Source organism: Andrographis paniculata, unplaced genomic scaffold, assembly GCF_009805555.1.
Source record: "Andrographis paniculata isolate CXL003 unplaced genomic scaffold, ASM980555v1 Contig76END, whole genome shotgun sequence".
In the NCBI taxonomy this organism is placed as follows: domain Eukaryota; kingdom Viridiplantae; phylum Streptophyta; class Magnoliopsida; order Lamiales; family Acanthaceae; genus Andrographis; species Andrographis paniculata.
In genome coordinates this window covers 1517669-1540114 of record NW_026137613.1, presented here as the reverse complement: position 1 = coordinate 1540114, position 22446 = coordinate 1517669, and the positions used below count along the sequence as shown (strand labels likewise).

Genomic DNA, 22446 nt, shown 5'->3' with positions numbered 1-22446 from the left:
ATAAAAATAATAATAGTAATAGTAATAGAACAGAGGAGAAGAGAGCGAGTGACGATGACACTGAAATTGATAAGATGGATAAGAACCACACATGCATGTTCTTGATTGAATAATAAAATGGATGATGTTCTTCAACATATATGTATTAATACTACATTTCTTCAGTAGAATTAAATAAATGGGAATGGGAATGGGAACAATGCTGCTCCATCACCCCATTAACTACTGCTGCTGCTGCTACTACTACTCATCATCTTCATCATTTTCAAAACTCCACAAGTTCAATTCTAGTTTGAGTTTGAGTTCCAATTCCAAGAAAGCATGGAGAATTAGAGCAGCAGCAGGTCATGAAGCAGCAGACAAACAAAGTGCTGATGGTGCTGTTAATTTTGCCTTTGTTAATTATAATTAATTTTTTACCTATAGGCAGTCAGCTGAATGAATGAATGAATTGGATTATTTATTTATAAATAAATAAATGATTTGAATATTGCAATGCAGTCAGTATTGTTCCCAGATGGAACGCCGGACGTGCAATACAGAAGGGCCTGCGGAGGCCAGAAGCTTAGGGACTTCATGCTCGATAACAATCTTGAATTGTACGGTCCTTATGTATGTGGGCTATTTGAGTTCTGGAACTGGTGGAGGCGTTTGGCGAGGCGGTTGATGTAACCGACCAGACGACGTTTCAAAACGTTTCGTCTTGGGCGGTTGACGGCGGTTGCTGGCGACGGTGCGAAAACGTCTTTTCAAGCCAGTACAAAGGTAGGTGTTACGTACGAAATTTAGAATTAGGTTAAAAGCCCAAGGTAAAAAGAAGAATGGGCCTGGCAATAGGGTTAATTGAACTGGATGAAAGACACCGTGAGGAAATCAAGGAAAATAAATTTATTTCTAAGGAAAATACAAGACGGAAAGTCCTCAGGACGGAAGGACCTCAGGTCGGGAGGTCCTCAGGACGGAAGGACCTCAGGTCGGGAGGTTCTCAAGACGGAAGGACCTCAAATCGGCAGGTCCTCAAGACGGAAGGACCTCAGGTCGGTAGGTCTTCAAGACGGAAAGACCTCAAGACGGAAGGTCTTCAAGTCGGAAGGTCTTCAAGTCGGTAGGTCCTCAAGACGGAAGGACCTCAGGTCGGTAGGTCTTCAGGACGGAAAGACCTCAGGTCGGAAGGTCTTTAGGTCGGGAGGCCCTCAAGACGGAAAGACCTCAGGTCGGAAGGTTTTCAGGTCGGGAGGCCATCAAGACGGAAAGACCTCAGGTCGGAAGGTTTTCAGGTCGGGAAGTCCTCAAGACGGAAAGTGGTCAGGTCCGGAAGTCCTCAGGTCGGGAGTTCCTCAAGACGGGAAGTGGTCAGGTCGGGAAGTCCTTAGGTCGGGAAGTCCTCAAGACGGAAAGTGGTCAGGTCCGCAAGTCCTCAGGTCGGGAGTTCCTCAAGACGGGAAGTGGTCAGGTCGGGAAGTCCTCAAGACAGAAAGTGGTCAGGACGGGAAGTTCTCAGGTCGGGATGTCCTCAAGACAGAAAGTGGTCAGGACGGGAAGTCCTTAGGTCGGGAAATCCTCAAGACGGAAAGTGGTCAGGTCCGGAAGTCCTCAGGTCGGGACGGCCTCAGGTCGGGAGTTCCTCAAGACGGGAAGTGGTCAGGTCGGGAAGTTCTCAAGACGGAAAGTGGTCAGGTCCGGAAGTCCTCTGGTCGGGAAGGCCTCAGGTCGGGAGTTCCTCAAGACGGGAAGTGGTCAGGACGGGAAGTCCTTAGGTCGGGAGTTCCTCAAGACGGGAAGTGGTCAGGACGGGAAGTCCTCAGGTCGGGACTTCCTCAAGACGGAAAGTGGTCAGGTCGGGAAGTCCTCAAGACGGGAAGAGGTCAGGACGGGAAGTCCTTAGGTCGGGAGTTCCTCAAGACGGGAAGTGGTCAGGACGGGAAGTCCTTAGGTCGGGAGGTCCTCAAGACAGAAAGTGGTCAGGACGGGAAGTCCTTAGGTCGGGATGTCCTCAAGACGGAAAGTGGTCAGGTCGGGAAGTCCTCAGGTCGGGATTTCCTCAAGACGGAAAGTGGTCAGGTCGGGAGGTCCTCAAGACCGAGAGAAAAAAAAAAAGAAAATTTATTTACATAAATAATTTTGGAAACTATTTTCAAAATATTTTAAAGCCGAGAAAACTTTGTTTACAAGTACTTTAGCACTATTTTTTAATATTTAAAAAATTATAAATCATCAAATATATACTAAATTATAAATCATCAAATACGTACTCCATTTTTTATTTTATTTTATTTATTTCTTTTTATCATTTTCGAAACTATCAAAAACTTAAGACATGCGTACCTAATACCATAAAATCGGGCTTGTTAGCTCCAACAATTTGTTAGTGTTGCGTGTAAGAATTCGGGTGTGTTTGTTTGGGGAATTAAATTTTAAATACACTGTTGATTCCATTTTTTTTTTTCCAAAAATATCAAATCAAAATATCTATTTTTTATTTTTTATATTATACTAAAAATCAATTTTACATTCAAAATATCACATCAACACCTATTTATATCACATCATATAACTATTCAAATTAAAAAAATTTACTATTCAAATCCCAACTCAAAATTCAAACCCCAAGAGCCTCACACATTTGCTAGGACAATTTCTACTAATCATTAATTTCTTCAAACCATCAAATTTTATTTTTTATAGCACAAAATGTTAGTTTAATTAATTATTTAATCATATTTTGAATTTTGATTATTTTGAATTATCTTATATAATTAAACTAACCTTAAATTGTGGCCCACTTTTCTCCCATTAAGTCTATATCACATTCAAAATATACGTGAGAAGTGGCAGAAAAATCGTGATGGGCGGTTTCTCTTTTTTATTATAAATACTCTCACATACGGGTTACTAAACCTACTCTCAGAAATTAGAATACACCATCGCTATTTGAGAGCCAGGGTTTGGCAACGTCATCCTAGGGTTCTAAGATCTGCCAACATCTTCCCAATGGTTCCAAAGTTGGACAACACCATCTTCCTGCAGTTCCAACCCACCGTGTCCTTGAAGCAGAAGATTTCAATAACAGATTTATATTTTAGCAATGGCTGAGGTTTGTTTAAATTCCGCTTCCGCTAACATATTTGATTATATGTTTATTTTCTAACACAAAAATCTTGTGTTTTATTTATTACGTAAAATTGTGTTAATGAAACACCCTTTTTCGATATTTAGTTTTAAATAAAGACCTAAATTATGCAAATTTTATACAAATAAAAAACGCAAAATATTTTAAATAATTTTTTTGAATAAAATACATAAATAAATAATTGATTAATCTTTCATTTTATAGAAATCTTGTTTAGAACTAAATATCAATTTTTGACAAATAGGGTGTTTCGTACAAAATTTAAAATAAATAAAACACGGCGTATTGCATGAACACAAGGGGTTTCACGCAATAAAGCATTTTTACTAAAACACATTGAGATGTTATATAATTTACTCTTTAAAACTTTTACTATTTAAATTCCAATTCAAAATCCAAACCCCCAAAAGCATAAAATATTATATACTATTTTCAGAATTTTTTAAAATTCCAAAACTTGCAAAATTCTATCTAAATAGTGTTTACTTTGAGTCATTCGATTCGATTCAATTCAAAAACAACAATGCACCACAACTTTGAATGAAACTAAATGTAATGTTCCGTAAACCAAGAACAAAGAAACACAAGGTCGAAAGGGCAAAAGATATCAAGACAGCCATTTCAAAATCAAACAAGTTCATAGTATCTATCTTCCAAGAGATTATGATAGTTCAGGATATCTTCACAATTGGTATTTTATTGGACATAAATAAAAAGACAACAAATCCAAATGCCCTGAATGGCCAGCCATCTGAGACAGCTAGAGTTACCTCTGGGCTCCATTTTAGTGTCCTCCATACTTCTGATAAAACAGAGTAAAGCAGAATGAGATATTGATCCACAGAGATATAATACGAACACAAATGTCAATCAATATAACTACCATTTATTTATTTCTCTAAAGACCTATGCAGGATTAAGTTTACCTAAAATTTCCACATGAAGGAAAGACATTAGCTATCAAAAAACTGATACATTTTCGAGTAAATGTATTCTCCATGGCAAGGATAGAGGACAACTACATCGTGCATTTCTAAGGGATTCTTCTTTCCCAACAGCATAATCTTAGGACATTAAGTTTGGCGTTGTCGAGAAGGATAAGGAACAAGATAAATCAATCCTTTTGTAAGAGGGGCAAAGTTCCTCATTACTTGTATCTTTAGAAACTAACCCAATGCTATAAATATTATACTATGTTTCGCTAGCCAAGTTCAGCAATCCCACAAATAAAAACAATTGCTGGTCGAACTTGTAACTGATTCACCCATTGCTATTTGCTACTTTTAAATTCATATTTCACACCAAAGCAGACCGTGACTGTTCCATATTTCGTAGACCTCACTTTTGGCTACTAATGCAGACTAGCTCCCCCATGGTTGACACTCTATGGTTTCCATGTTGACATATGTCACAATTGCATTCACAGTACATAATACACATAAACTCACTAAGATTCTCTTAATACAGGTGGTTAAGATTTCACATGCATAAAATTGAACAAGAAAGAGACAGTTCCATAGATACAATAAAAATTAACTCCATACCATTATCAAAATATATAACACATTACCTAATGGTGATCATCATGACCCTCCCATGGATGCCTCCAGCCCTACAAGAAAGAAACTACCTTGAAAGATCTCTCAAAAAAGCTATTCAAATGTACTATACAAGTATATGAAACAGATATCATTGCTACAATACATAAGGCAATAATTCATTGTAACTCACCAACACCACAGGACCATCCTGCTTCGCACGGTAGAGAACCCAAAACCTGAAAAAAAATGTTAAGAATACAACTTAAAGGAAACTACTGTAATGAGTGGAAATTGGTAACAGGATGCTTAAAATGGTTTCAATCAAGGAAGAGAAACCTTAATTAAAGAAAGGGCACCATTTCCAGCGCATGTTTCAAGATATAGCAAGATCATGTACAACAAATTTTTATTAACCTAAAGGATACGAAAAAAATCACACGGATTGTCAGATAGAAAATAATTGACCTGTAAACTTAAGCCCTTTCAATTTTGTAGGATTGCAAATACTAATCTTCTAATTGCCATCTGATGCATAGTTTCTTCTATGAGAAAGAAATGGATCAACTCCACATTTATCAAAACTTAATGGTTCTCTATACCGTGAAGGTTTCAAAGAAACCAAAAAACCTAGGAAAAATTAAGTAATAAACGATCATACAGAAATGATATTTTTAAGAACAAAACAACGGATTTCTGCACCCAAGAGGGCAAGAACAATGATCATATACCCAAATTGAAGTCTCATATAATTGATAAATGGACTACATTCACTGCCATCTTGATTCAGCCCAATTCCCTAAAAAAAGAACATTTCACGACGCGGAACAAAAATCCCCCCACAAAAAACGAAAAATTTTCAACTTAAAAGATTCGAACTACGAAAACAATAATTCACGAAGACGAGATTTTTCAGAAACTAGCAAACTAAAACGATACATCCAAACTAATCACATTAAAAAGTCATCAATGGAGTCTCTCTATTCTAATTCTAACCAATCTCATATGCGCATAAGAGTTTACCACATGACCGCGCAGAGGCCGTTGCCAGTGATTGTGTGCCAGCGCTTGGGCTGATGCAAGGTCACGCCCTTGTACGTGATGCCATGGCCGGATCCCCCTCCCATCTTCCTCCTTGTTACTCTTTCAACTGGCGAATCGATCCTAGGGTTCAACTGCTGGAAAAACAAAAACCACCTTCAAGGGCCGAAGTGGAAATATAACTATGTTCTGAAGTTTAGAGAAATAGTAATTAACTCCTTATTTACTACTTAATTATAGATCCAACCCCTATACTTTTGCTCTATTTGGGTCTTTTTTATATTGTAGATATATAGTGATAAAATGCCAACTTTATAATAGTTTTATGTAAAAAAAAAAAACTGGCAAAAATCTATTGATATTATTAAGCACTAAAAATTGCAATGACCTTTTTGTAAAAAGTCTTTTGTATAAGTATGGAAGTTTTTGTCAAAAATAAATAAATAATATAATAACTTTTATGTTGATAAAAAAAAAAAGAAAATTTTTTATTTACACTAGATGTAGGTGAGGCACAGTTAAAGCCATCACTTTTGTTTTTTGTTTTTTTTTTTTTGTTTTTTTGTTTTTTTTTATCTCTTTCAAATGAAGCTATTGTACATTTTCCCTTTTATCTTAAAAAAATATATATATATTTTACTCAGACACATGAGTTTACAAAGCTTTTTCTAATTGGCCATTGCAATTGCTCTAATAGCCTACTTATAGAAGGCTTGAATGTTAAAATTGAGGTCTTTCCTAAAAATAGTTCATATAATATTCTTTTTTTAAAAGTTTGATTCATACTTTGTATGGTTTGAACGATTCCATCAACTCATCTAACATAAGAGTTGACAGATCTCAAGATTCGTCAATAGTAGCCACCAAATGGTTGAATTTCGATTATATGTTCCGTAGAATCTTGATGACGACCATTTGATCAGTTATTGTATTTCTATAGAATCTCATTTGTGCTACAGTTGTGCCTGTTTTTTTGCAAAAAATCTCACAAATTTAGTTTCATTCATGATGGAAGGCTAAAAAATGTGTCTCGTCTCCTCTATTTACACATGCAGATAAGTTTCACTTAACTGTCAACATGCGAGCACAAAACGATAAATCATTTGCAGCATTTCTTGAGGAAGTAGGGAACAACTCTTGTGTAAATAACAACAAAGGAGAGATTCAGATCCCAACAACTTCATTGATTACCTCTGAAAATAATGACTTGTTGCAACTAATTGACAAGATCTACCCACATAATTTACTCCATCCAAGTTCCTCTGCTGCATTAATTGGTAGATCTATATTGACACCAACCAACGAGACAGTTGGTACTATTAACAATCAAATAATTGAAAGCATGTTTGGAGAACCAATCGTACTAATTGCAAGAGATGTAACTAAAGATCCATCACAACAAGCACATTATGAAGATTACCTAAATACTTTGACACCTAATGGTATGCCACCTCATAGATTAGTTTTGAAGACAGGTGCACCAATAATGCTATTGCGTAACTTAGACCCCACAAATGGCCTTTCAAATGGTACACGGCTTGTTTGCAAGCAAATTACACGCAATCTCTTACAAGCAGAGATTGCAACTGGCCCGCAAAAAGGAACTTTATGCTTCATACCACGAATACCTTTAAAGCCTAACAATATACATGAATGCTCTGTTGAGTTCATACGTACTCAATTTCCAGTGAAGTTGTGCTTCTCAATGACCATTAACAAATCACAAGGGCAGACATTAGACGTTGTTGGAGTGTACATGAAACAACCGGTATTTATGCATGGCCAACTATATGTTGCACTATCACGAGCAAAATCTTTTGACTCTTTGCATGTCCTCATTCCTTCAGACATCAACACTGGAATGCATTGTTCTTGGACGAGAAACATAGTTTACAAGAAGCTTTTACAATTGGCTGGCATTAATATACCTCCACTTCCAAATCCCACATAGTCCGCATCCATAAGAGCCCACCTGCTACCCTTACTCCCACATTATTGTCAACAATCTATTTCTTTTTTATTCAGTTTTTGCCTTTTTTGGTCACATCTCATGCCGTCTTTAGTTTGTTTCGGGTGATTTTTCATGGATTATATTTTTATGGAGGCTTAAATCAAACATGGTAAGTTCTCTAATATTTTTATGATACACTTAATTTTGTTAGTGTGAGTTACAGTTATGCTGCATTTATTTATTCATGAATCTTCTATTTCTGTCAGAATTTTCAGTCCTGCTTTTTCCTACTGTTTGATGCAAGCTGATTTTTAGCTATTTATATTGTTATGCATCTATGGTTTTTTCATGTAGCATATATGTAAACTGACTTTCTATCGTCTGCACCTTATGTACGTATATTATCTCTTATAGATTGCTCTCCTATTTGTTGTCAGATGTCAACACTTTGAGTTTGTTATACCTCTGACAAAATATGTGAAGGCTATATACCACACCAAAGTAGGAGATGGCATGCGCTTTCAGAAGCTATTTGAAACTAAAGAATCCAGTGTTCATAACTACGTTGGACATTCATTGCAGTTTATATTATATTATTGCGTTTCAAATTAGGTAATGATCTTCTATTTAATTCTTCAGCTTTGATCCAAACATTTTCGAACATCTAAGATCAGAATTGAGCATCGAAGATCCTGCTAAGATATAGTATGAACCGGTAATTTATCAAAGAAATCAACAATAGTTTCAATCTAAATTCGTATTGTAGTGGTGATCAAACTTGTCATTACATGACATTTTTGATCGTGATTCCAATTTCCCTTCGTAACGAGATTGTTCCCCTTAATGTTAACAATCAATAATTTATGCACTATGTTTGCTTTCAAATGACTATACAGTAAACATTTTTTTTTATATTGTGTTATGTATTGATTTATTTAGCAATATGGAAATTATATTTCAATCTTCCTAAGCTAATCTTCTTTGTAAATGTCCTGCTTATCACCTGCTATTGGACAATGTTGTACAGGAAATGCTGGGAATGAATCAATCCATATACACAGCCATAGATGTTTCAAAGTCCATTAATGGTTTAGAGATCAAGTATGTGGATATATTACCATTGTTGTTTGCCAGCACTAATCTCTAGATTAATGGGAGATAACTGCCTACAGTACCGGATTTCAGGCAGAAGATTCTTGCTGCCAACAGCATACTCTTTGCTAAACTGGAATACATATACTTAACGACAGAAAACTTTTATTTACACATATGATGCATATGCTGTTCCATTACAGCCTTACATTAATTTAGTCCATACTTATTTGGTATACAACAAAGTCTAATGTGGTCTTAATGCCTAGAACCATTTCATCTCAACATGATTTTTGTATGATAGAATAAAATCGATTCTACAGCTGCAACTCCAAAAATTCTGGGGGCAAGATTTTTAGTGCAACATCACTTTCATAATGATGAAACATGCATTATCTCATCAGCTTCATCCTTGTTAAGATTAATATTGAATGATTACAACTGATATCTTTGTTTTTATATACTGTGTTATCACCTCTGCGTCTATGTGTTTTTTATCCCCGCTCAGTGTGTCGAAGTTTTTTAACGATTTTTATGCAACAATTTCGTCATTTTTGAACAAGTAGAATCCGACTGAAGAAAAGATTATAACCTGTTATGTTTTTCAACATAGAAAGTTTCGCTCGTGTGCCTATTCCCTAATGCAAGGTATGTTGCCCTGAATAAGTCTTAAAGTAGATAATCACCACTTTCGTATTCAATAAGCAAGCATTTACCACTCAATACCCTAACAAATACTAATAACAGAAAACATTTACAATCCAAAACCAAAATCAATTGACCAACTTAGAGATAATAATTAACCATAACAAAATAATAACGTGATAATAATTAAAATAACTACCATTTCAAGCCGTGCTATGCACGAGTGCATACATAATTAAAATATTTAGAAATGAATTAATCAACTATTAATCATAACTATTTCTAAAATAGTATTATATCATACATGTATATTTAAATGTTAATTTTTATTTGACAATAATTAAAATAATTAACTATATTTATTATTCAACTATTGAAATAAAATAAAAATAAAAATATAAAATACAAAATTAATTTTAATTGAATCTATCATTGAAATTTGTACTCAATTAATAAATATATAAATTTAATTTCAAACAATATATAATGAACAATATTATATTATCCAATATCTTTATATAAGATAATATAAATAAAAAGTAAAATAAAAATTATAGAGAAGAAATATAATTATTATTGAGCATAAAAAAAAAAATAATAATAGTAATAAATAATGGCAGTAGGATGCTGGATCGGTCAGGATATAAACCGAATGGCCCAAAAGTCCGGAAAAAAAATGTCGAACAGGCGCAGATGTCTATGAAGAGGAAGGGCGGGCAAGGAAGAAGTATAGACAGACGCAGAGGTTTGTGTAGAGGACAGTCTGCCCATCTAAGGAGATAGGACAAATAAAGCTGGTCGGTTGCTCAGTAGCCGGGACCGCAGTCGGTTGCCCTGTGTAGGGGCCCACAGTTCCTTGGTCAGCCAACACTTCTCGTGTCCACACGTGTCCTCATCCGACCACATTGTCATTCTCACTTTCTTCAATATCTAACTCTCTGGACTGACCGCAGACTTTCCGCTTTATTGATCCAACTGCAAGCCAACTGACTTACAAACTCCCCGACCTCAGTAATTCCCGACCTGATGACCTTCACACGTACGGACTTACCGTCCCGACGACCGTCGGACCGCAGGATTTCCCGACCTGAGCACTTACGGAGTTGCAGAGCTCAGGCCTGCGTATCTCCAGACCGGATGACCTCCCGACCGGAAGACATTCCGACCTCCAAACGTCCCGACGTGGGGATTTTCCGACCTCCGAACTTCCCGACTTCCGGACCTCCCGACGTGAGGACCTCTCGACCTGAGGACCTGTCCGACCCGCAATTCCATTAGAAATATATCTACTATTCCTGAGTTTCCAACAGGGCCCCTCCGCCAGTTTCATCAAGTGTATTCCTACACACATTTTTCTTTTTATCCTAAGCTTTTTAACATAAATAAAATTTTCATATGTAACAATTTTAGTATTCTACATTACTTAGAAAGCCCTAATCTCAGGGAGATATTTCTCTATTTTCCAATTTTACTTTTTGTTGTTGAAAAACTGCGTCAACAGTTATATTATTTAATATACCTGTTGATGCGTTTTTTTTTAACAATAAAAAATAAAATCCGAAAATAGGAAGTTATCTTCGAATTTGATATAATTACTGCCTGAGATTAGGAATCTCTAAACACTGTAGGATACATAAATAAAATAAGAAAAATTAAAACTATAGACTGGAAAATAAAGTGGTGATCCCCAAAAGCAATTCTCTTGAATATGATGTCGTTTGAAGATGCCCTCTCCTTACCGTACAGAATATTTAAATAACCCCTTGAAGATACGGTTCGAACCGCTATCCGGTCGGTTACCATAACCGCTATTAACTCCCCAAAAAATCCTCTTCTATCGACACATACGAGAACCATCACGTCACGTCCGATTTTAAAAACCGCTCACCAGTCGAAACTACCCCCCTCTGCCAGAAATTGCATTTTACCCGACCTATAGGATAACTATTTTTGAATACCTAACCTTCCTATGACCGACCCTTTGGAATTTGTCCCGACTAAGTCCGACTTCTATATCCAATCTATTTGGTCCTGACCGGGTCCAATCTTATCAACCGTCCTACTTTCTTCAATCTGACCCTCGGATTCCGACCTGATTACGTCCGATTTAGACGTGCGAACTATTTGGTCCCGAGCGAGTCCAATCTCCTCATTCGCCGGACCTAGGGGATTCACACGACCGGTTTTGGACAAATTCAAAACTCATCCAACCTGGTTACTGCAAATTATATTCGGACTTTCAAAAGCCCATTGGACATTTCGGATGACCTAACTTGCCAGGCCCATTTCCTAAAACCTATCCATTATTTTCTGCTCAACAAATTGCCTCCTCCCGCCGAAACGTCGCTCCTCGAACTACGGAAGACGTGACGTTTTAGGGTTACAATATGATCATTGCACTGCGCTGCGTCAAATCAAACTTCTCAAACTTACACATTCACAATTCTGAAACCCTTTCTGCTCTCGTATAACTCCCTCCTTCGTTTTCTCCTTCAACCTTTCCTTACCCTCGCGTAAATGGCTAACCAATACGTTCCCGCACTCCCTTTTGACGGAACCGAACCCTCAATACCCCTTGTATCTTCCAAAGTTCTTACCCCTACAATCCGCCCTTACTGCACTACCACTCCCGATGCTGAGCGTATGACTTCAGTCATTGTTCAAGTTTCTCCCATTACCGTGAACAATGAAGCGTTCAAACCGGAACGCCTTCTAGATAGCATCAAGACTCACTTGACCGACCCAAAAGATGCTTACCGGAAATGGTACGCGAGGCTCCTTCCACATTTTGAAAATCAATGGAAAGCCCAAGGGATCGATAAAGCTATTCTCCTTTCGACGCAACCCCTCTACCTCCATGACAAGGTTTTGATGGCCATGGCGGCTTTTTGGCATTCGCAAACAGGTGCCTTTTTCCTCCCTTCAGGTCCAATGGGTCCAACCCTAATGGATGTAGCAGTGATCGCACATTTGCCGATCACTGGAGAGGACCCCGTTCTGGTTTCTCTCGGGAATCAAGAACTTCCCCCCAACCATCAAGGTTGGGCTCTGGCCAAACTGCCTGAAAGAGAAAGAGGGTGGACATACTTTGTCAATAAATATCAGGGTAGGGAGGATACCCCTGTTTCCGAGTTGGAACATACTGCTTTCCTCCTCTTCTGGCTCTGCAGGTATATTTTCTTCCCCATTTTTAAACCTCTTTGATATACACAAAGTTTGAATGTTGAGCTTACATTTCTTTCTTCTTATCTTTCACAGATATATCATTCTCTCCCCTTCTAAACTTGTCCTTTCAACTCATATTGACCTAGCCATTTATCTAGCATGTGGTCATTTCTGTTCTTTAGGTACCTTATTTCTAGCCAACCTCTTTGAAGGTTTATCCCGAGTAAGTTCCCGTCTTACAGATATCAAAAAGGCGGATACTGCAGCCTCAGGACCATTTTGGTTCCTGGAACTGTGGTTCCGTCTATACTTCCCCTCTGCATTTTTTGGTCGCCTCCCAATTTCTCCTAACCCTTATAGGTCTATTGGCTATGCCTTAGCCAGATTAACCCCGAACTCTTCCTGTCTAAAATCCTCCGACTCTATAATAACCCAAATTTTGACCGAAGATCGGAACAATTCCCGTTTTTTTGTATATACAACCTTAATACAATATTCGACCGATCTTTTCTTCCTTTATCCCGACCCTACCTATCCTTTAACTCGGCCAGATCCTCTCCCTCACCCGACCTTTATTTTTTCCTGGGACGCCGCAATAAAACCCCGATCTTTGTTTTCTAGCAGACGGTCGGATAAGAAGAATCGTAGAACATTTTTCACTTACAATTACCAACCTCAATTTTTGTCGAGGCAATTTGGTTGCTGCCAGGGCATACCAGGGCCATTAGCCAGTCCTCACCTCATATTTCAAAGCCCCGAGGGTCTGGTGATTCCCGAACTCATCCCGACCTATATTTCTCAACTCACCACCTACATCACCTCGAATTCATATCTCCCGTTCTGCCCAAAACCTTCGACAACCGAAGATTTCCCTTCCTGGTGGTCGACCACCTGGTCTTCACTTGCCCCTTCGACTGACCAATTGGTCGGGAGACTTGCTCCACCCCCAGCTCTGGCTCTTGGCTCCGCCCGACTGGCAGTCAGAGGAAGGAAAAGGCCAGCCCCTACGCCAGGTGGGTCGGGAGCAAAAAGACAAAAAGCAAAGGCCACTCCTGCTATCGATAGGCAGGCCATCGAGGAATATCTGGCTTCTCTGCCAATAGATACTAGCGGGATGCAAAAGTATCTAAGGCAACAATTTGGTAAGTTTTTGTTCCTTTCCTTATGTTATTTTCATGCTGCCCGTTTGTAACTCTAATATGTCTATTTCAGAAGATCCTTCAATGCTCCCGACCACTGGCCCTACCACGTCTCAACCGACCCACCAACAATCGCCCGAACCACAAGTTCCCATCAATTTATCTTCATCCCGATCGACAGCCGTCCCGATCATAGAACAATCATCTATGGTCCGGACCACCGATCGACTAGCCATAGTCCCGATTACCACACAACCGACCCACAGACAATCAGAGGTAAAAGATAGTTTCTGACATTCCTTAGAGACCAACAATATATTAATTTTAAACAACTTCGAACCTTTTATTGTAGGCACACCGACCAGGCGAATCGATGGGCAGGGTACCTCCTCCCCCAACGTCGGATATCGTTGCGGTGATTCCCGACCAACTTGTTGTCCTCCCCGACCAAGTTGCGGAACCTCAACAAGTAAGCGCTAAACCTTCCTTCAACAACATCCTCCTGATAAAACTTATGATACCTAAAACATATTTGGTCCAGGCTCCTATTGAAGATGTGGTAGTGCCCGACCCCGACCAGGTCGTGGCTTTACCCGACCCGCTTGTTCAGCAAGTTGATGAGGTTCCTATTGTTGGTCCCGAACCAGTCCAACCCGAACCAGTCCAACCACCCGATGAAGTAGAGGAAATTTCCTCCTCAAGATCGGGTGAAGCTTCTGTTAATTTTGCCCCGCTGAATCCGGTTGGTACCCTTTCTCATCCATTTTCGGATTTTATTTTTGCCCATCCAACGGTGACGAAAACTTTTATCTTCTGTTCAGGGTATGGATTTAGCAGCCGCCCAACAACTTCCACCAGGGGATGAATCAGTTGCTGGTCCGATTACCCGACCAGTCAACCCCTCAAATTTCCAACTTATGGCCCCTTCCGAGGCTACAGCTGCCCTGGATCAAGTAACCTTCCGCCGTTATTCCTTAAACAATTTTGCCATGTCTTTTAGCTTGCTAATCTCATTCTGGTTCAGGCTGCTCAGGAGATGAACATTTTGACCCGAATAAATCTCCCGACACACGTCAGAACCATTGTGGAACGATGCGCCAATTTGGATTATGCCGACTTAGAACTGGCTGACCTTTCGGCGTTAGTCCAAGTCGCAATATCCCTATTGGTTCAACCTGCCCTGGAGTCGGGAGCTTCGCCAGTTCTCGATCGGATGATGGCCAGGATCACTGAACTTCAAGCTGAACTTCCTCTGATCCGACCCCCATTATCCGAAGCGACCTCCTCTCGTCCGGCAGCAGATCCTAATAATATCGAAGCAGATTTGAAGAAGGCTAACCAAGATCTTAGCGAGGCTAGGGCCCGACTAGACGAGCTCCGGCAGGAGAGACAAACATTAGCTACTGAAATCGCTCAAAAGACTGAAGAACTACGACGACTTCAAGAACGATTGGAAGCCATAGATGATAGCATACAAGAGGGAAGTCGTCTGGTTGAAACACATTGCCTTAACCAAGCCAGTCTTTGCGACCAACTTCAGGCAGCGATTCAAACGAGACTCGTCCAGAGACACCAAGAAGCATACCAACGTCGTCGGGCCATCAAGTCAGAACTCAAATGGGCCGATCTAAAAACTGCTTTACGGGCGCTTCTCTCCTTGTAATACAAATATATTCACCTAACTTAAAAACTAGAATACTTATTTAAACGAATATTATATTTATCTTTCCTTAATGTTTCCCCTCATATTTATAATGTAGGAATTCCCAGTCTGAAAGTATCGACATTTGAACTTATTACTTTACGGTCACAAGTTTACAATCACTGTTCATAGTATACATATTTATATATATTTATTAATTGTATGGTACTTGAATTTAATATATTTGAATATGCGGGCCCAATGCATGCCTAAGTTATGCCCTAATTAATATATTCCATAATTAACTATAGTTGAAGAATGTTAATTTGGTGATTGTTGATTGATGGGATTAATTAATAATATTAGTATTTTATTTTACATAGCCATGATGTTTGTTTAAAGGGGAGAAAGAAACTTTTAATTGATTTACTTTTATTTTTCTTTCAAAAATAAATAAAATAGAAGATGATTAAATTTTGTCCCAATGGAGTTTAATGAGTTATTAGGTGACATGTCCCTTGGAATTTGGATGAATAAAATAATAATTGATAAAATATATATATATATTTTTAAAAATAAAAAGAAAGAGTAGAAATTCAGCATGCATTAATTTGGAACTGTAGAGTTAGCCTTATATTACATCTTTAATTAATACTTCCTCTTCAACTAAAAATAGTCCATTTGTGTTCGTCAAACTACAGACCAACGGACCAACTTCCTTTTGTCAGACTCCAAACCAACTGACTTGCCTATCCGACTGCGTAACATTCCATCTCCATCTTCGCCAGACTTCCTCTTTCAACCGACCTCTGAACCGTTTAGCTTATATTCAGACCCATCCAAAACCGTACTACGGTTATTAATTATTATTATTATTATTTTTTCCGCCCAACAAGAATAATAATAATAATAATAATGGTTCAAATAGAAAAAAAGTAATGCATTTATGATAATGAATACCCAAAAAAACAGACTCTCATACAACCAACCATTTAAATAAACACACAATTTACAAAAATACTAACTGCAATCACATCCCTTACCTTGAATTCAGCTACAAAGTGAATCTACATACGTAACTATATCTACCAGAGCCAATCTACCTGACAAAAATAAACACATAGAGCCTGCCACCCACTAACCTCTATCACTTCTTACATGAAAAAACGTGTCACTCACTAACTTCTATCACTTCTTACATAAAAGTTACCACTCTAACACAGCAACCACTCTAACAAAGCAACACGCCAACAACATCCATTTAATTATAAAGACAAGATTCACTTTCAATACGTGCTACATTCTTCCTTAGCTTTTCTTTTTCACACATTTCATCACTCTTCCATCAATTCTCCTTACTGCTAATCACTACAAGCCAATGGCCAACCACATAACACCCATAACTGATTTAACCATGGAAAATAGAAACTGGACAGTCCGTGCGTTACTCGTAGAGATGTCCGCTATCAGAACAGCCAAGACCAGTGGAAAGCCCTACAGACGATACGTCTTTGTTGACACACAGGTATTCAAACAATCCTGCTTATAAAAATAATTGATTGAATTTATGTACTACTATCTAAATTTTACATTTAATATACTTTATTTAATATGGAATAAAATTTAAAATTAATCAAATTTACTATGCTTATAATTTACTATTAGTTATTTTATAGTAGAAGAAAATTGATACATTTATTTTCTACATTACTAATTAGTTTTTTCGGGGTTAACTATCTTATTTACTTATTTTGTAGGGCACCAAACTCATGACGTGTGCCTTTTCTGCGGACATGGAAGCATATGATCATTGTTTAAAACTCTTTAAGACCTACGAGATATTTGCTAAACAAGGCAAAGAGTACAAGACGGATCTACCAAACTTCAACTCTCAAATCCAGCTCTATCTCAACAAACACTGCAGCATCATTGTAATGCCCCGGAATGTATAAAATAATATTATTATAGCAAATAAATATTTGACAATAGTAATGGAATCAAGAAATTAATATTTTGGGATAAATTATATTCCAATTTTGTATATTAGTTATAATTAAATAGACTGTTAAATGGATAAATATCGATAAAATTAGAAATAAATATAAATATAAAATATAATATATAATTTAATAATATAATATAATAAATAAATAAAGAAGATAAAGATGTTAATGTTAATAATAATATAATATAATATAATATAATATAATATAATAATAATAATATAATATATATGTGTATATATATTATACATATATATATATATAAACAAACAAACCTTACCTCGAAACGAAGGAACGCAGAAGACGAAACGCGAAGGAGAAGAAGAAAGGAGAAAAAAAAAAAGGAAGAAAAAGATTTAGCCGTCCGATTCCAATTCCGACTTGGGTATGGTATTCCTTGCTATTCGTAGAGTCCGATTATAAATTTTAATACGAATTTTGATATTGGAGTATTAAATTAGAAATTCTTCAAAAATTCAAAATTGGCTATTTAGCTATTTAATCGATGAATTTCTTTAGCTAATAGCCTATTCGTAGCGCCGACATTATATTTTGAGAATTTCGTACCAATCCAAGTCGAATAAAAAACGGCAGTATATCGCACCTGCCTGCTTGTTCATACCTTTGCGTATTTTTATTTAATAATCGGGCAATATAAATATTATGAGGTAGAAGGATTTTATAGCTAGAATATCATATTCTACTAAATATAAAAGTTTGGAGCCCGACGAGTTAATTATAGAAATTAGCTTTTGAATAAGCAGGTAGCTCCTGAGAATAAGCATAAAGCTCATCTGATTTGAGTAAATAATGGAACAGGTGTACGTTGGAGGAGATTTGGGTGAAGTTATAAAAATCCAGAAAGTATCGGTAGGAGGTAAGCAGTAGGGAATTAAATCTAATTTTAAGAAATTAGGTATTTATGTTGCATGTGATTCTGATTCTGATATTGATATGATATTATGTGGAATCATTTGGTCAGTGCATCTATATATGTATATATGTGTGTGTATATGCATGTGTGAAACTTCGTTTTACGATATTTGATATACGTATTTGATCGTGTTGGTGAATTTATGAAAAGGAGGATAGGTGGGCCGTCTCACCAGCCCTTTTCATTAAATTCACTTATTGACATGCTGCACACATCGCACGATTTATCGGATATGTTTTATGGATCTATCGTTTAGTCGCCGTGTGCGGTAGTGCTAGGCGAGGGCATCACCTGGGGTTAGGATATTCGGCCCCGATGTACCGTAACACTTTGGCGATAGTGGACGATAGTAGTCGGACAACTGGGTGACTTAGTCGCACGGTCATTCAGGGATTAGACCCATTGCAGTTGAGACGTATTTGGTCTAATCATTCGTGTTCGGTGTTGTTCCACTCATTGGAGTAGCTACTAGTGAGGTCTACCGGTAGTTTAGGATCATATGCCAAACTCCAAACGCGATCCCGTTAGGGCGTGCGAGGAGGAGTAGAGTTTCCGGGTTTCCTTCGGGTGATTCCAGGTTGCACGGATTCTACTACGTTACACGGGGTAGGGCTAGACAGGAGGGTCCTATCTTCGCTATCACAGACTATGGGGTGTCTTGTGGTTAATGGCGACAACGCTCGGCTATCCATGTATTGATTGCGGGAGTCGTATGGTGGGTATATGGGAGTGACCGGGTGACCGTTATATTATTATGGGTTTACCAGGTCCTTCCTTGAGCCGAGGATTTTCCGGCTATTTATTGATGATAGTCTAGTGAGCTGTTATTATGGAGCCGAGGTTATTCCGGCTGCTCACTTTGACATATGTATATGGGTATATGTGCATGAGTTGTCGATTTTGACATTATTGTTACATTATTTCAGTATGGGCATGGCATGGCATTTATTTTGCAAATGACGGAAATTAAACTATATTTTCGAGCATGACATGGCATATTTTATGTTAGTTCTTAAAATGGATTTAATTCTAGACTGCTTTTAAGAAAAAATATTTGATTCAGGTACGCATGGCACCTCCGGGACAGGGGACGTCTCGGGAGATAGAAAGACGGGCTGAATGAGTGAACTGCATCTGATGTATTATATGTAAATTCTAACTAGAAAAACCTCCCGTTTTGGGAGTATGTTTTTGTAAATATTTATAAACTTGTTTTTTTGGAAATAATAAAATGCTTATATAATTAATTTTAGCCTTAACACTGTGTTGTGGGGCCCGAAGTAGGAGGTGACGACCTCATGATGCAGTGTGGCGGTAGCATTTCCAGTATGAGCCAACTGGGGGTGTTACAATCATCCCTGTTGAATCTGATCCCATATCTTCTGTAACTGGAAAGCCATCTTTCAAAAAGCTCTCATGCATTGTTGATTGCCTAGCAACAAATGAGTACATCGGTATAACTCCTATTATGTTTATGCTTTAATTCATTTGCTTGTCCATATTTTTGCATTTATACCTAATATATGATACATATCAAACAGATGTGGTCGGTGTACTGATAGATGTTGCAGAACAAAAGCAAAGAAACAAACGTCAACAACCGACCTCTTCCAACATTATAGGAGATCGTGTTCAAGAGATTGTAATCGTAACTGAGGAGTAAGCATAGATTCAAGTACAGTTATTTTGGTATCATTATATTTTTATCACCTTTTTCACATCAGTGTATGTATTCATCTTTAATCACAATTTATTTCTTCTAAAAGAAGTTATGTCAATAATTATGCCTGTCAACTATATTTTTAAATAAATATACTAAATTTTTATCAGCTTCCATTTCTATTCGACATCTTTTAATAGTACACTAAATTTACCAAATTAAAGTAGCATATGTTCTTCACACAGTTTTCTCCATTAATTTTCATCATAATAGATTGCTACCGACAAGACTGACCTTATGGAATGAATTGGTGGACGCTGAAGGAAAATACTTCACATCCATTGTGAAGGAAAGACCTATCATTGCGGCCCTCCACCTGAAAGCAACACTATATGCAGGTAGTTTATGCATCAACCGTATTTGACTGAACACATATAAATTATTGTCAATACTTGTATCGTAGTCCACCTAATGACCATTTCACTTCATTTGATTCTATATTCGTATGTGAAGGAATTTCGTTGTCTGCAATTTCCATGGCAAATTTTATTGTTGATCCTCCATATCCTGAAGCTGACAATCTATTGAGCTGGTATTCTTTTCTATATCAAATCAATATTTTATATTTTTCATATCACAACACTACACTCCCATTGAAAATCAATTACAAATTTCATTTTAATTCAAAACACTTTACATCACAGGAAACTCAATAATAAGGTATGCATTGATGAACTCGTAATCAAAAAACCATACTTCAACACAGCCGAAGGAAGCCCGCTAGCTGTAGTAACTCTCTCAACAATTGCAACCATGTCACAATCTACTCGCGTGAGTTATTTATAATGTATATTTGTATATATACAAATAAAACATAATAAAGTAATCAAAAACTTGCCTGATATAGCAAGGTGAGTACAAAATCAAGGGATGTTTGTCAATCAAAGTGGATAAGAAAGTGCAACTCCACTACAACGCCTGCGATAAGTGTTACACATCAACTCCAGCACCAACAGCACGGCAGTTTTTTTGTTTAAGGTGCAAATCTGTCCAATCGTCAGAGCAAAAGTAAGAAAGACTACTCATTCTACTTTTTACACATTTAAAATTTGATATATATTTATATACACGTAACAGTACACATATACAAACAAGTCAATTCTGCGCTTACAGATTGTTGATCAGACAGGATCAATTACCTGCGTTGTTTATGACAATATAGCGCAACAAATTCTGAACTTTGACATACCAGAGTCAAATGAACTAGGACAACAGGTAAAACTTTAAATATTTCATCAAAGTACTATACTGTCTCATTATATATATATTACACAGGAAATCATTTCACTATGCAATCTGCGCAATCAAGAACTTGAAAACCAATCATACCTCTTTCACATAAAGAAAAAGGCCGCCGCACCATCCCAAACAGAAACACATACTTACACACTTATGTCTGCTTCCAAAGAAAACAAAGGTACATTACATTATCATGAAAACAACTATGACTATCATAGGGTGTAATCATATACCACTCATTTTATATAACAAATAAAATTCATGTACAGATAAGGAAATTGCTGCCGAAGAAACATTGTCAAAGAACCACCCTATTGTACCCAAACACACTGGGATAACACCTGAAATGCAGGAGAAGGCAACCTGCACAACTGCTACCTTAGAATCATCTGTTCCTGGTAAGAACAACAATATATCATCCTAACAATATAAAATAATAAACATAAGTCCAATTTCATAGTTTCAACTATACTTATACAAAAAACATTATTTAGGTAAATATGCAAAGAACTTGCTTCCACTGTTCAATGAGTTGGAATCTATCAATGATCAGAAATCAAAGGATCAAGCATCAACGGTCAAGAATTCTGTCGCTCCACCGAAAGAATCCAAAAAATAGTTGTCAAGCTTTTCTACAACATCTTCTGTTTTGTACTACATCCAACTACTAAACTACCTACCTTTTTGTAATATTACTATCCGATGTGTACATACAACATTTTGAATATCTATCGGCTACATATATTTATCAAATTTCTTATTACTATAAATTCATAATTCGATTGTGTTGATGTATTTTTTCAACAAACAAAAAATAAAATTCAAAGATATGGAAATATCCTTAAATTTGATTAATTATATTAGGAATCTCTAAACACTGTAAGGTACATAAGTGTTAATGTATTTTTTCAACAAACAAAAGGTAAAATCCGAAAATAGGACCAAAAGACAAAAAAAAGACTCCTTCGCCGCCCCCACCAAGAGACCAAACTACTGTTCACTTAGTGGGCACCCGACTTATCTTGTTCTGACTACGTACCAACCGACTTGCTTATCAGATCCCATCCCATCCGACCCGCTTACCCGATTGCTAACTAACCGACCTGCCTGTCCAACATGCTTACCAACCGACTTTCAGACTTTCCGATATATAGACCATCCGACCCGCCAACCGACCGACCTCACTATACAACCGCAAACCGTCCGA

The 22446-nt window shown here is 37.4% G+C and overlaps 5 protein-coding genes across 11 annotated transcripts; 4 read left to right on the top strand and 1 right to left on the bottom strand.

Annotated features, from left to right (window-relative positions):
• Positions 1-65: 65 nt before the first annotated feature.
• Positions 66-2379, top strand: LOC127266640 (uncharacterized). Of its 7 annotated transcripts, none has more exons than XM_051296974.1 (3): positions 66-377; positions 502-1357; positions 1454-2379. In XM_051296974.1, the coding sequence occupies exons 2-3, from the start codon at positions 853-855 to the stop codon at positions 2113-2115; spliced, it is 1167 nt and encodes a 388-aa protein (XP_051152931.1). In that variant the 5' UTR covers positions 66-377; positions 502-852; the 3' UTR covers positions 2116-2379. The 7 variants fall into 7 exon arrangements, with proteins under 7 accessions (XP_051152931.1, XP_051152934.1, XP_051152933.1 ...); XM_051296977.1 differs by having other exon boundaries at positions 502-1645; positions 1918-2379; XM_051296976.1 differs by having other exon boundaries at positions 502-1645; positions 1870-2379.
• Positions 2380-3722: 1343 nt separating this feature from the next.
• LOC127266650 (NADH dehydrogenase [ubiquinone] 1 beta subcomplex subunit 2-like) lies at positions 3723-5875 on the bottom strand. The gene is made up of 4 exons (XM_051296990.1): positions 5692-5875; positions 4862-4907; positions 4701-4742; positions 3723-3932 (listed from the first exon to the last, which is right to left on the bottom strand). The coding sequence occupies exons 1-3, from the start codon at positions 5793-5795 to the stop codon at positions 4701-4703; spliced, it is 192 nt and encodes a 63-aa protein (XP_051152947.1). The 5' UTR covers positions 5796-5875; the 3' UTR covers positions 3723-3932.
• Positions 5876-6787: 912 nt separating this feature from the next.
• Positions 6788-7660, top strand: LOC127266493 (uncharacterized). The gene has a single exon (XM_051296750.1). The coding sequence runs from the start codon at positions 6788-6790 to the stop codon at positions 7658-7660; it is 873 nt and encodes a 290-aa protein (XP_051152707.1).
• Positions 7661-11678: 4018 nt separating this feature from the next.
• Positions 11679-15436, top strand: LOC127266566 (uncharacterized). The gene is made up of 7 exons (XM_051296843.1): positions 11679-12567; positions 12656-13704; positions 13775-13977; positions 14054-14170; positions 14243-14443; positions 14523-14654; positions 14726-15436. Exons 1-7 carry the CDS (start codon positions 11915-11917, stop codon positions 15362-15364), a joined length of 2994 nt encoding a protein of 997 aa, XP_051152800.1. The 5' UTR covers positions 11679-11914; the 3' UTR covers positions 15365-15436.
• Positions 15437-17277: 1841 nt separating this feature from the next.
• LOC127266492 (uncharacterized) lies at positions 17278-21991 on the top strand. Its single transcript, XM_051296749.1, has 12 exons — positions 17278-17289; positions 17639-17731; positions 18166-18223; positions 19822-19939; positions 20214-20338; positions 20454-20532; positions 20645-20771; positions 20848-21008; positions 21114-21215; positions 21276-21417; positions 21509-21637; positions 21734-21991. The coding sequence occupies exons 1-9, from the start codon at positions 17278-17280 to the stop codon at positions 21160-21162; spliced, it is 822 nt and encodes a 273-aa protein (XP_051152706.1). The 3' UTR covers positions 21163-21215; positions 21276-21417; positions 21509-21637; positions 21734-21991.
• The last annotated feature ends 455 nt before the right edge of the window (positions 21992-22446 follow it).